This window comes from Scyliorhinus canicula, chromosome 25 (genome assembly GCF_902713615.1).
Source record: "Scyliorhinus canicula chromosome 25, sScyCan1.1, whole genome shotgun sequence".
In the NCBI taxonomy this organism is placed as follows: Eukaryota; Metazoa; Chordata; class Chondrichthyes; order Carcharhiniformes; family Scyliorhinidae; genus Scyliorhinus; species Scyliorhinus canicula.
Window position 1 is genome coordinate 13,741,667 of NC_052170.1, and position 15,069 is coordinate 13,756,735.

The 15,069-nt window shown below is 50.4% G+C and overlaps 1 protein-coding gene across 1 annotated transcript in view; it reads right to left on the bottom strand.

Moving 5' to 3' along the window:
- Positions 1–15,069, bottom strand: part of LOC119957059 (phospholipid phosphatase 3-like) — a 93,913-nt gene that overhangs the window by 34,210 nt on the left and 44,634 nt on the right. Inside the window, exon 2 of the mRNA XM_038784681.1 lies at positions 5,474–5,631. Coding sequence (XP_038640609.1) covers positions 5,474–5,631 — 158 coding nt within the window. The remainder of the gene's footprint in view (positions 1–5,473; positions 5,632–15,069) is intronic.

Genomic DNA, 15,069 nt, shown 5'->3' on the forward strand with positions numbered 1-15,069 from the left:
GTGGCGCAGTGATTAGCACTGAGACTGCGGTGCTGAGGACCCGGGTTCGAATCCCGGCCCCGGGTCACTGTCCGTGTGGAGTTTGCACATTCTCCCCGTGTCTGTGTGGGTTTCTCCCCCACAACCCAAAGATGTGCAGGGTAGGTAGATTGGCCGTGCTAAATTGCCCCTTAATTGAGGAAAAAAAAATAATTGGGTACTCTGAAATTAAAATAAACAGAAATGGACAATAGACACTGGGCTGGTGTCTGAGATGACGTTCAGCCTCTGTCCAAAACGTGGAAACCGCCCGTCTTCCTCAGAGGCAGATGTCACGTTGCCTTTGTGGGTCGCATTGATACGTAGCCTCAGGGACCTCAAATATCGCTCAAACACATAATTACATTAATCTGCCGCAGTTGCAAGCTTCTATTCTCATTCAAATCGCTATTAAGAACAGCCTTGTTTAAACCTTCAAGAACAACAGAGTTCGAACAGTAAAGAAGAAAGACAAGCCCAAATGGGACTGTTACCCAGGCTTCTGACTTCCTGCACAGTAATGTCCTTTGCCAATTTACTGTTAATTTTCTTTGGTTGGGAGGATTTAGTGGCCTGTCAGCATCATCGGACAGGTGGCTTGTGGTGGAGCAATAGTCACAAATCACTGTGTCGAATATAAACTCTCGTCAGTGGAGAGGAAACAGATAACAATCCAGGACTGAATTTTGTGAAGGTTACATTGCTGCCTCCCCACATTACAAAATTCAGTTTCAAGCCGGGTGACCGATAAAAAGGCCCCTCCCGCATCCTAAGCTCGCTGAGGGTGGATACTGAGGGGCTGTTTAGCTCACTGGGCTAAATCGCTGGCTTTGAAAGCAGACCCAGGTAAGCCAGTAGCATGGTTCGATTCCCGTAACAGCCTCCCCGAACAGGCGCCGGAATGTGGCGACTAGGGGCTTTTCACAGTAACTTCATTTGAAGCCTACTCGTGACAATAAGCGATTTTCATTTCATTTCATTTTTCATACTCTATGTGAATAGGGAATGCTGCCCCTCAGCAGGGGGAAGTTGGGGAAGGGGGTGGGGGGGGGGGGGGGGGGGGAGGGGGGGAGCCCCACCCTTGAGAGCCGGCAGCCAAACTAACTGGTCAGCAGCTCCAGGGGTCCCAGCAGAGCCAGGGGTCGCAGGTCACCAGCCTAGACAGCCCAGGAAAACCTCCAGTGTTCTTAGCAAATCAGCCAGGTCTGTGTGGTGAGTGAAAGCAGCGTTCTTAACATTTCGAAGTTACTGCAGCCCAACAGCTGTGGTGGCACATTGACAAAGATGTGCAGGTTAGATGGATTGGCCACGCTAAATTGCCCCTTAGTGTCCAAAGGATGGGGCCAAAGTAGGATGCTCTTTCAGGGGGTCAGCACAGAATGGCCTCCTTCTGCACTGTAGGGAATCTACGATTTGCTTGACCTCCGAACAGAAGGACTGCTGAGGGCTCCCTCCCAAATCCTCTGACACCTTGCCCAGTGCAAAGCAAGATGCAAGCTGTGAGGCACTAGGTAAGCACAGTATGCTGTACCTGAACTGATGGGACAACATTTGAAAACCATTGCAAAAGAGTCAAAAAGGTACAATTGTCACAGGTGGCAGGATTTGACACCCATAAAACGGTAAGTGGGCACTGGTGCAGAAATTGGCAGCCCACCCACCATTCTGGAAAAAAATAACTGACAGGCAATTGAGTTTGAGAACAAGCCAATTGAGCAAATGTTATGCTGCCCCTGCCATAATACAGTTAGCTTGGGCAGGCGGGCAAGAGTTAGAATTGTTTCATAAACACAACTGGTTAAAACAGAGAAGGGAAAGGAGGGTGACCTATGCGCATTGGGGCATGTTCCGCAAGATAATTTGTTGCCTTTGTGCCTACCTGCCTGGTCTCCAAAATCTGTCCCGCCCTCCCCTCCCAAGCCCTCCCCGCCTCCCTGCCCACCTTGGGGTCCATTGCTCTGTTTCCTGTGGCCTGCTGTGCTGCAAGGGTCCCCTCCGTCAGATTGGCTAGCGGCTCCCGAGAGCAGGACTCAGCCCCACTGAGGGGCGTAGGTCCCAATCTCTGCTCGTTCCCCCACCACGTTACTGCTGGGTTTTTTTTTTCTAAAGTCGGTGTGTTTGAAACCAGCTTTTATAATGGGGCAGGGAGCGAGCAATAAGTCCCTCTGTAAAATTCAGCCTCGTGTTTTTCTTCCCTCATTTTGCTGACCACGTTCATGTTGGACTTGTGATTTAGTGACAATGTGTCCAATGGATGCTGACAAATCACTGACCTTACTAAATTGTTCCAACCAAATGAGCTACATTAAATTACCAAAGGATATTAGTGTACAGGAAGTCCAAGGAAATGTTTAAGCTAAAAATATATCCCATGACATAATGTGGTGAAAATTCTTGCCTTCATTGTCACCCTGGATCTAACCACTGACATGGCCTCACAAGCCACAGTTAGGGATGGACGACGAATGCTGGCTCAACCTGTGACACCCACCTTCCATGAATAAATTTCTAAAACAACCCTGGCTAATATCTTGCCCCCAAATATCCTCCAGCACCTTGACGAGCTCAATGCAATTAAGATCGTGGAATCACGACGGTGCAGGAGGAGGCCATTCGGCCCGCCGAGTCTGCACCGACCCTTCAAACAAGCACTCTACCCATATCCTCGCCCCCAAACCACCCCTCCCTTTCCCCCCCTAACCCAACCTGCAGGTCCCTGGACACTCAGGGGCAATTTAACACGGCCGATCCACCTAACCCGTACACCTTTGGATTGTGGGAGAAAACCCACGCAGACACGGAGAGAATGTGCAAACTCCACGCGGACAGTGACCCAAGCCGGAATTGAACCCGGGTCCCTGGCGTTATGAGGCAGCAGTGCTAACCACTGTGCCACCTAACGTCCCGTTTGACTGATTTAAAATAAAATTGCAGGGAGAATTTCTGCACGGATTGATAAAAATGTAGTTCCATTAATAACACTCAGCCAAGAGAATGAAATTGAATAGCTGTTCGTATAATATTTTAATCTGGTTACACCATGATGGAAACAGATAGCCTTTCACCATATAGCAATAGCCTCTACTGATTTAACTAGATCAGGAATCGATTGTCTTGAGAGTAATTGCCGACATCGAGCCATGTCTCTTTATTATTCCGTGTTCCCCAATCAGCATCAACAGCTGGGATTCCGACGCTCCTCCAGGTTTGTGACAGCACCCACAGGGTTAAAGTTGTTGCTGATCGGCCAATTCCCAGCATCTGTTCCTCATCAAATGACATCTTTATATAACCTTGTGTTAAGGTTAACCTCCAATCAGATTGAACAGATGTTCCCTATTTCCATTTGAACAGGTCTTGTTAAAATTTCCATAAATTCTGGTGCTCTGTTACAGGGAAATGGCAGTGCAGAAACTGGGAACCAACACCAAAGGGATGACAGCCCAACTTCCTTCTTTTAGATTCTCACCTTATCCCTCCTCTTCTTTATCAGGTGTTCACATTTCATCAATGCTGGCTCCTCACCGGCGTTTTAAGTTTTGCTTTGCAAGATAAAATTGGTTCCTATTTACTTTTCGGTATTGTATCTGGGCCGTTACACCCTATTGTTATTGATGGCCGGGCCTGGCGTTGTCTAGGCCCCAGGCCTAGATTTCTCTCCCTCTGCCTCCACACCTCTCTTCCTCACCTTTGTCCTGTCAGATATGTCTTAAAACCTTCTCAACCTTTCCCCTCGCCCAAGGTGTGGTGATCCTCAGGTTAAATCACCACCTCAAAAGGGGAAAGCAGCCAATGGTCATCTGGGACGGTGGCAACTTTACCTTACCTTTCCTCAAGTGTAAGCAGGTTTGCTCCAGTTGTATTTCAAATTTGCTTGAACATCACTCTATGCCCCGGAGTATGTGGTTTTTTTTTTGCATCCCCATCAGGCGCCAATGGTGCGGGATCGTCTAAGCTCTCTGCACAGTGTACAAACATCACCCCCCCCCCCCCCAACCAAAAAAAACCAGACACCTCCCAGAAGAAGAATGTGTGCAGCTGACTTTCTCCCAGAACATCCTGAAAGAGTAGGCCCAAATCAAAACCATTTCGCTCACCTTGCGAGGTGAACCCGACACCTGCCCTCCATGGCCCAGCTGGGATCGAATTAAAACATTATGCTCCAACACACAATTCATTCAGCTGTTGTTTCTGGTCTCCGCTTCTCCCTAAATCTATTCTTCCCCCTTTGTGCATCAGAAACCCCCGTGTTTTGGACATGGACCCTCTGATGCAGCATCCCAGACTTCCCACTCTGTCAGCACTTTCCATTACTTCACTGCAACAGAAAAACTCCCAACTCATTCCATGTCTCATTTGTGAGATCATAAATGTATTATTGAGAAATAAACACAACAATTTGCCGCACACAGGGGACGCCACACTCTTGAATAATCAACCGTTTTGGAATTGAATAAAGACAAATTGGTCATTTAACCTCTGTTGACATTGAGAAGGGAGTTTCTTCCGAGTGGGTCTGACATTGGTATTTACCATTGCAAGATGTGGGGGCAGCACGGTGTCGCAGTGGTTAGCACTGCTGCCTCACGGCACTGAGGACCCGGGTTCGATCCCGGCTTTGGGTCACTGTCCGTGTGGAGGTTGCACATTCTTCCCATGTCTGCGTGTAGGGGGTCGCAGCCCCACAACCCAAAAAGATGTGCAGGGTAGGTGAATTGGCCACGTTAAATTGCCCGTTAATTGGGGGAAAAAAAGAATTAGGTACTCTAAATTTATTTTTTGAAAAACCACTGCAAGATGTCTTTTTCTACTTACCCGTTCCCTCCTCCCCCAACAGGCACACCCTCTCCCCAACAGACACCCCCCCCCAAACAGACACACGCCCCCCCCAACAGACACGTCCCCCCCCCAACAGACACGTCCCCCCCCCAACAGACACTCCCCCCCAACAGACACGCCCCCCCCAACAGACCCCCCCCCCCAACAGACACGTCCCCCCCCCAACAGACACGCCCCCCCCAACAGACACGCCCCCCCCAACAGACATGCCCCCCCCCAACAGACACGCCCCCCCCCAACAGACACACGCCCCCCCAACAGACACACGCCCCCCCCCAACAGACACACGCCCACCCCCAACAGACACACGCCCACCCCCAACAGACACACGCCCCCCCCAACAGACACACGCCCCCCCAACAGACACACGCCCCCCCAACAGACACACGCCCCCCCAACAGACACACGCCCCCCCAACAGACACACGCCCCCCCCAACAGACACGCCATGCCCCCCCCAATAGCCAAATCCCCAACAACTTTGTACTCCTTTTGGCCAGAAGTAGACTGTGGAAAGGGGAGAGGTTGGAAATGAAAGGAGACTCAAAGTGTCAGCCATTTTCAAGCTGGCGCATTCAGACCACAAAAGTATCATCAGAATAAATGCGTTAACTCACGGCAATCACGGTGATTAAGATGCCTGCAGTGCAGAGCACCGGGTCGCTGATGGTTTCCTCTTCCTTGTGTGGGTAGCTGATGCTCTCGTCATCGCAGTAGAAGCCACGACGATATGGAGTGACACCGTTGAACTCCACCATGAAGAAAGGCAGGGAAGCTGCAAGAGACGAGACAGCTCAGGTGAAGAGCGCTGTGTGACAGCCCGATAAAATCAATCATGTTAGCTTCAACATAAAACACGTTTCAATGCAATCCAGTGACGTGAATAGACTCGAACAGAAGCAAAATACTAACAGATGCTGAAAATCCGAAAGAAGGTCCTGGAGGAGAATCGTCTCGATCCAAAATGTGAACTCTGTTTCTCCCTCCATAGATGCTGCCAGACCTGCTCAGGTAATCATAAGACCATAAGATATTGGAGCAGAATTGGGCCATTCAGCCCATCGAGTCTGCTACGCCATTCAATCATGGCCGATATGTTTCTCATCCCCATTCTCCTGCCTTCTCCCCATAATCCTTATTGATCAAGAACCTATCTATCTCTGTCTTAAAGAAACTCGGGGCTGGATTTTCTGTTTGGGAGACCACGTTCCCAGGCCGGAGTGAAAACGGTGGAGTTTTACACCTGGAAAACTGACGCAAAACGACCACCGATTCGCTCCACCGAAGGGGGGGGGGGGGGGGGGGGGGGGGGGCAGTTCAGCAGGGAGACAGCATAGAGCTCCCATCTCTAGCTGCCGATACGGCCTGGAGCATTGCCTGGTCCATGGCCACACATGCACACGGTGGCGGCCGACAGCGGCTGGGCTGTCATTCATGGAGGACGCAGCCCGCCGACGTCCTACCTGCCGACTGTATCTGCAGACTAACCTTAATAATTAATTAACCACGTTAATCCAGCATTTTCTGTTTTTATTTTACATATTATAGAATCATAGAATCCTTACAGTGAAGAAGGAGGCCATTCAGCCCATCAGCTATGCACTCCAAAAGAACACCACATCTTTTTCCATTCTCCCCCCCCCTCCCCGCCCCCCCATTAAGGGGCAATTTAGCATGGCTAATCCACCCACATCTTTGGGTTTTGGGGTGGAGACCCAAGCAGACACGGGGAGAATGTGCAAACTCCACATGGACAGTGACCCGGGGCCAGGATCGAATGCGGGTCCTCGGCTCCGTGAGGCAGCGGTGCCAACCACTGCGCCGCGCGGAACACCCCATCTTGGTCCAATCGCCCATCCTGTCCGTGTAACCTCACCTAACCCTTGGACATGAAGGGGAAATCGATCATGGCCAATTTACCTAACCTGCACACCTTTGGACTGTGGGAGGAAACCGGAGCACCCGGAGGAAACCCCACGCAGACACGGGGAGAACGTGCAAACCCCACACAGTTACCCAAGGCCAGAATTGAACCCGGCTTCTAGGCGCTGTGAGGCAGCAGTGCTAACCACCGTGCCGCTATCTGAATACTCTCCTTTTCATTCCCTCTCTACTCTAGACCTGTTCTTACCTCTCTACTCTAGACCTGTTCTTACCTCTCTACTCTAGACCTGTTCTTACCTCTCTACTCTAGACCTGTTCTTACCTCTCTACTCTAGACCTGTTCTTACCTCTCTACTCTAGACCTGTTCTTACCTCTCTACTCTAGAACTGTTCTTACCTCTCTACCTGCTTAAAGCTCACTGCAGCTCAACTTTGACCAAAAGTCATCACTCTGACTCATTAACTCCATTCATCTCTCCACAGATGCTGCCTGACCCTACGACTATTTTAAACCGACTCTGTACTAATTATAAGAATGGATTGATTAAGGATCCACTGACAGTTGAGCAATATTGGAAGTTTTTTTTGGTTGCAATATTTTCCACGTGTCGGACGGAAGGCTGCTTAGAAATAAATTAACCAATTCATCTCCAAACTTGTTCCTTGTTTCATTAGAAACAGCACAAAATGTCGAGATTCTCTGTAATTTGACTGAAGTTGAGTCTATCCTTATAGTGCAGAAGGAGGCCATTCGGCCCATCGAGTCTGCACCAACCCACTGAAAGAGGTCACCACCCACGGCCACTCTTCCGCCCAATCCCAAAATGCCTGAACCTAACCTTCACATCTTTGGACTGTGGGAGAAAACCGGAGCACTCGGAGGAAACCCACGCAGCAACTGGGGGAAAGTGCAGACTCTACACAGATAGTCATCCCTGGCTCTGAGAGGCAGCTGACCACTGTGTCGCCCCCACCGCTAAAAGGGCTTTTGTTCTCCTAAAAAGGGGTCCTTTTAACGCCGATTATCCATGACCGACCTCGTTGGTCCATCATGCCAGACCCCTGAACCAGCTCAGGGTCTGTCACTCTCCTTCACGAACTGGAGAGGTTTTATTGCATCATTATTAAACGTACTTTAGAAATACAACTTGCTGAAGTCACAACATTCTGCCAAGAGAAATAAAGATATTTTTATTGCAGTCGAGGAGTTGTTTTCTTTCAGAGGTTTTACACATCACAGAGTGAAAATTTTTTTTAAAAACCCGACAAGTCGGTTTCTTTAATTAGCCACGTGTTTGACCAGGCAGGGTATCCGATCTTCCAGCTCCCCGGGAGACACAGAGGAATTGGACTGGGACCTTCGGCCTGTAAAGACTGCAACGCCGTTTTATTAGCCGGGATTGCTCTTGTTTTTTTTTTGTTATAAATTTAGAGTACCCAATTATTTTTTTCCAATTAAGGGGCAATTTAGCGTGGCCAATCCACCTACTCTGCACATTTTTGGGTTGTGGGGGTGAAACCCACGCAGACACGGGGAGAATGTGCAAACTCCACACGGACAGTGACCTAGAGCCGGGATCGAACCTGGGACCTCAGCGCCGTGAGGCAGCTGTGCTAACCACTAGGCCACCGTGCTGCCCTAGGATTGCTCTTTAACCATTTAATCCCAGACTTTCCAGGGACTTGCAGAGTGTTTAGAGCATCCAATGCTCTAACTTACAACACAGAACATAGAAAAATACAGCACAGAACAGGCCCTTCGGCCCACGATGTTACGCCGAACCCTTGCCTAGATTAACAAATTAATCTACACCACATTATTCTACCATAATCCATGTACCTACCCAATAGCCACTTGAAGGTCCCTAATGTTTCCGACTCAACTACCTCCACAGGCAGTGCATTCCATCCCCCACTACTCTCTGGGTAAAGAACCTACCTCTGACATCCCCCCTATATCTTCCACCATTCACCTTAAATTGATGTCTCCTTGTAATGGTTTGTTCCACCCGGGGAAAAAGTCTCTGACTGTCTACTCTATCTATTCCCCTGATCATCTTATAAACCTCTATCAAGTCGGCCCTCATCCTTATCCGTTCTAATGAGAAAAGTCCGAGCACCCTCAGCCTTTCCTCGTAAGACCTACTCTCCATTCCAGGCAACATCCTGGTAAATCTCCTTTGCACCTTTTCCAAAGCTTCCACATCCTTCCTAAAATGAGGTGACCAGAACTGCACACAATACTCCAAATGTGGCCTTACCAAGGTTTTGTACAGCTGCATCAACACCTCACAGCTCTTAAATTCAATCCCTCTGCTAATGAACGCTAGCACACCATAGGCCTTCTTCACAGCTCTATCCACTTGAGTGGCAACTTTCAAAGATCTATGAACATAGACCCCAAGATCTCTCTGCTCCTCTACATTGTCAAGAACCCTACCGTTAACCCTGTATTCCGCATTCATATTTGTCCTTCCAAAATGGACAACCTCACACTTTTCAGGGTTAAACTCCATCTACTTGTACATAGAACAGTACAGCACAGAACAGGCCCTTCGGCCCTCAATGTTGTGCCGAGCCATGATCACCCTACGCAAACCCACGTATCCACCCTATACCCGTAACCCAACAACCCCCCCTTAACCTTACTTTTATTAGGACACTACGGGCAATTTAGCATGGCCAATCCACCTAACCCGCACATCTTTGGACTGTGGGAGGAAACCGGAGCACCCGGAGGAAACCCACGCACACAGGGGGAGGACGTGCAGACTCCACACAGACAGTGACCCAGCCGGGAATCGAACCTGGGACCCTGGAGCTGTGAAGCATTTATGCTAACCACCATGCTACCCTGCTGCCCTGCTAAATGAATACATTTAAAATAAAAAATTTTGAGTACCCGATTATTTTTTTCTCCAATTAAGGGGCAATTTAGCGTGGCCAATCCACCTACCCTGCACATCTTTAGGATGTGGGGGTGAAACCCACGCAGACACGGGGAGAATGTGCAAACTCCACACAGACAGTGACCCAGGGGCGGGATTCGAACCCGGGTCCTCAGCGCTGTAGGCAGCAGTGCTAACCGCTGTGCCACAGTGCTGCCCTAAGTGTTTGAATACATGAACAGGATGGGGATAGAGGGATACGGACTCTAGAAGTATGGTAGCACAGTGGCTAGCGCTGTTGCTTCACAGCCAAGGGTCCCAGGTTCGATTCCCGCCTGGGTCAATGTCTGTGTGGAGTCTGCACGTTCGCCCCGTGTCTGCGTGAGTTTCCTCCGGGTGCTCCCGTTTCCTCCCACAAGTCCCGAAAGACATGCTGTCAGGTGAATTGGACATTCTGAATTCTCTCTCGGTGTACCCGAACAGGCGCCGGAATGTGGCGACTAGGGGCTTTTCACAGTGACTTCATTGCAGTGTTAACGCAAGCCGACTTGTGACACTGATAAAGATTATTATTATTAAAGTGTTTGAATAGGATGGGAATAGAGGGATACGGACCCTGGGAAGTTTTAGTTTGGACATGTATCATGATCAGCACAGGCTTGGAGGGCCGGAGGGCCTTTCCTGTGCTGTGTTCCACAGTAAATAGAAGCTGTGGCTGCCACCTCGAGCATTCTGGAACACTACGTCTCCCGACAAAAGGGCCACTGGCAATCTGAAAGATTAAAACTGGCCTTATTCCGATTTTATTCCCAGTGTAAAACACTAACTCCTCCCCGCCCCATACAGGAAAGTGACTCGATTGTGTGCAGACCACGACGGCCGAATCATTCAGGAATTCGCCGTTTTCCAAATGCAGTTTGAAGTGAACAAAAGGTTCAAACTGAACATGACGTTAATACGTGAGGATTGTGAAACTGCTGCTTTGAGATTTAATCCCCGATGTGTCTGGGCGAGCAGTGCATCAGAAGACTAATGTGGAAAATGACACTTGTCGGCGAAGTTCAGAAAGGTCAGTGTAAGAATTCCCATCAGTCTGTGATGTAATACATTTTGGGAACTGTCAACTCCAGTCAGCTTGAGTCATGAAACATTGAAAGTGTTGGCTCGCTGGTGGGACAGCGGGTTTTCATCCTACTGGGTTCACACTCAGCACTGGTGTAGGAGATAAAAGGACTGGTGCAGCAAGGTTGTCATAGATTCTGTAACAGGACATTCAATCCTGCACCTGGGTTTAAATTCACCCCAAGTCTGTCGATTTTCATTTCAATCAGTGTCAAGCAGCGGGACGTTTTCATACTCATTTCTAGAGCATAGAAAGTCACAACAATGCCCCCAAAGCGCAAGCAGTCATCGTCATAAACCCACTCCTCTCTATGGCGAGGACGTGGAAGCAGGTTGACACGGTAGACGGTGAATCTGTGGTAAAATGTCACGTCAGCACAGAGGAAAATTTGCCGCTGACCCATACCACAAAATGAAAATGAAATGAAATGAAAATCGCTTATTGTCACGAGTAGGCTTCAAAGAAGTTACTGTGGGAAAGCCCCTAGTCGCCATATTTCGGCACCTGTTCGGGGAGGCTGGTATGGGAATTGAACCGTCCTGTTGGCCTGCTTTAAAAGCCAGCGATTTAGCCCGGTGTGCTAAACCAGCCCCTGTAACCAGTACCTGAAACTGGACAAGTGCAGAGAAAGAAAGAAAGAGTTTCAAATCCCTCCCATGTCCTCTCCCCATCTGCAATCTCCTCAGGCCCAGCCACTCTCCGAGGTCACGGTTCTCCTCACATTCTGGCCCCTCAAATCTAATCGCTCCGCCAATGGCTGCCATTCTAAGCTCTGGAAATCCCTCCTGGAAACCTCTCCATTCATCAAACTACATCCCCGCCGTTTCGATGCTCCTTTTCAACCTTTCAATCAATCCAGGTATCTTCTTTGGTCACTCAGCATCAAAGCTTGATAACATTGCTGGATGTCTGGGGGGGGCGGGGGGGGGGGGGGTTAGCGGGGTTGTCAAAGGCACTACATCAATGCAATGTGTTATTTCTGTGCTGAACAAGCAGGCAGCGAGCAGAACAGGATCAATGAAAGTTTACTGTCCCATCAGAGCGCGCGGGAGGACTCTGTGCATTAGAAATATTCATTTTGGTTTTGCCAATCAACCTCGATCTTTCCTGTTGATTTCCAGTGATTACACACACATCTGCAATCCAGACTTTATTCCCCAACCCAGACTTTATTCCCCAAGTTACAGGAACCAACAGAAGCTGGCTGAGTTAAGCTATTCACTACTAGATTCAGGGATTAGGTTTATTTGACCTAAAAACTATTTCAAATATATATTCTCTCTCTATCTGTCGCACATTCTCTCGGTCTCTCTCCGGTCTGAAGCACTCTGTGTCTCCCTCTCTTTTGCACTCTCTCTCTCTCGCACTCTCTCTCCCTCTCTCTTTCTGCTGCACTCTCTCTCTCTCTCTCTCGCCCTCTGCTGCACTCTCTCTCCTCTCCCTCCCTCTGCTGCACTCTCTCCCTCTCCCTCCCTCTGCTGCACTCTCCCGCACTCTCCCCTCTCTGCTGCACTCTCCCCTCTCTGCTGCACTCTCCCCTCTCTGCTGCACTCTCCCCTCTCTGCTGCACTCTCCCCTCTCTGCTGCACTCTCCCCCTCTCTGCTGCACTCTCCCCTCTCTGCTGCACTCTCCCTCTCTCTGCACTCTCCCCTCTCTTCCTGCACTCTCCCTCTCTCTGCTGCACTCTCCCTCTCTCTCTGCACTCTCCCTCTCTCTTCCTGCACTCCTCCCTCTCTCTGCTGCCCTCTCCCTCTCTCTGCTGCCCTCTCCCTCTCTCTGCTGCACTCTATCTCTCTCTCTGCTGCACTCTCTCTCTCTCTCTCTGCTGCACTCTCTCTCTCTCTCTGCCACTCTCTCTCTCCTCTCTCTCTCTGCACTCTCTCTCTCTCTCTCTGCTGCACTCTCTCTCTCTGCTGCACTCTCTCTCTCTCTCTCTGCTGCACTCTCTCTCTCTCTCTGTGCTGCACTCTCTCTCTCTGCTGCACTCTCTCTCTCTGTCCCTCTCTACTGTACTCTCTCTGTCCCTCTCTCTACTACACTCTCTCCCTCTCCCTCTCTCTGCTGCTCTCTCTCCCTCTCCCTGCTGCATTCTCTCTCCCTCTGCTGCACTCTTTCTCTCTCCCTCTTTCTGCTGCACTCTCTCTCCCTCCTTCTGCAGCACTCTCTCTCTCTCCCTCTTTCTGCTGCACTCTCTCTCTCCCACTCCCTCTCTCACACTCTCTCTCCCTCCTTCTGCTGCACTCTTTCTCCTCCCTCTTTCTGCTGCACTCTCTCTCTCTCTCCCTCCCTCTGCTGCACTCTCTCTCTCTCCCTCTCTTCCTCCCTCCCTCTTTCTGCTGCACTCTCTCTCTCTCTCCCTCCCTCTCTCACACTCTCCCTCCCTCTTTCTGCTGCACTCTCTCTCTCCCTCCCTCTTTCTGCTGCACTCTTTCTCTCCCTCCCTCTTTCTGCTGCACTCTCTCTCTCTCTCCCTCCCTCTGCTGCACTCTCTCTCTCCCTCTCTCCCTCTTTCTGCTGCACTCTCTCTCTCTCTCCCTCCCTCTCTCACACTCTCCCTCCCTCTTTCTGCTGCACTCTCTCTCTCCCTCCCTCTTTCTGCTGCACTCTCTCTCTCCCTCCCTCTTTCTGCTGCACTCTCTCTCTCCCCCTCCCTCTTTCTGCTGCACTCTCTCGCTCTCTCCCCCTCCCTCTCTCACACTCTCTCTCCCTCCTTCTGCTGCAGTCTCTCTCTCCCTCTCCTCCCCCTGCCCTGTCTCCTGTCAGGGGAGTGAGTCTGAGAAATTCCCCACAAGTGGCATTGCTGGACAATCAGAAGTCAGGAAATGTGAGGAGTTTGGGCGTGCTGGGAAATCTCAGTGCTTCCCGTCCTCACAGACAGAACGCCTTGGAGTCAGATGGGGAATGGATTAAAGTTGGCAAAATGATTAAGTCAGAAGCATCTCAGGGTCGTGAACCGGTGCCCTCTCCTGTACATTAATTGAGGCCTAGCTGTGGCCTGCACTGCCCTGCGGTGCACTGTGATTTATCCTGACACCTCCCTCTCGGATGGTGGTGGGTTTGGGGGGAGGGGGGGCGGAGGGAAAGAGATGTGTCAGTCACTATGAGGGCAGAACAGTTACACCACAAAAGGGAAAGAGTTGAGAGCGCTTCTGGCCACAGACTCACGGTGACACAGTTCAAGGAAAAATGCACCAACATTTGTAACACGTGGATCAATAGGAGAGAAAAATATATCAGAGCTGTGTGGATAGCCCTTTCAGAGAAATGCTTATAGTCCCCGCAGCTTTGAAGGAGGCCATTCAGCCCACTGAATTCATGCTGCCTCTCTCTGGAGCAAGGCCTTCTGCCCCTTCCCCCAACACTCAGCCCCGACAGCCCATTTCCCTCAGGCATCCATCCAATTTCCTTTTGAAATCATTCATCGTCTTTGCGTCCACCAGTTGCTGCACACTTCTCAATAAACAGGAACACATTTTAACTTTACTGCTCTTTAATTTCTCACTATTCCAGTTCATCCACTGTGTCAGTGAGAGTGCGCGAGAGAGTGTGTGCGGCGGCAGAGAGCGAGGCAGAGAGAATATGCGACAGAGAGTGTGCGACAGAAAGAGCGTGCGAGAGAGCGCGCAAGAGAGTTGAGTGTGCAAGAGAGAGTATGTGCAAGAGAGTTTGCGAGAGAGAGAGTGTGCGAGAGAGCAAGTGGGAGAGCGAGCGAGAGAGGAGAGTGTGTGCAAGAGAGGCGAGAGTGTGCAAGAGAGGCGAGAGTGTGCAAGAGAGGCGAGAGTGTGCAAGAGAGGCGAGAGTGTGCAAGAGAGGTGAGTGTGCAAGAGAGGCGAGAGTGTGCAAGAGAGGCGAGAGTGTGCAAGAGAGGCGAGAGTGTGCAAGAGAGGCGAGAGTGTGCAAGAGAGGCGAGAGTGTGCAAGAGAGGCGAGAGTGTGCAAGAGAGGCGAGAGTGTGCAAGAGAGGCGAGAGTGTGCAAGAGAGGCGAGAGTGTGCAAGAGAGGCGAGAGTGTGCAAGAGAGGCGAGAGTGTGCGAGAGGTGACAGTGTGTGAGAGAGAGTGAGAGTGTGAGAGTGAGAGTGTGCGAGAGAGGCGTGAGTGTGCAAGAGAGAGTGTGTGGAAGAGAGAATGTGTGCGTGAGAGAGATTGTGCGAGAGTGTATGTGAGCGGGAGGGTGTGCAAGAGAGAGTGTGCAAGAGCGCGAGTGTACAAAAGTGAGAGAGTGTGCGCGAGAGAGAGTGTGCGCGAGAGAGTGTGCGTGCAAGAGTGTGCGCAGGAGAGAGTGCGTGAGAGTGAGTGTGTGCGTGAGAGAGAGTGTGC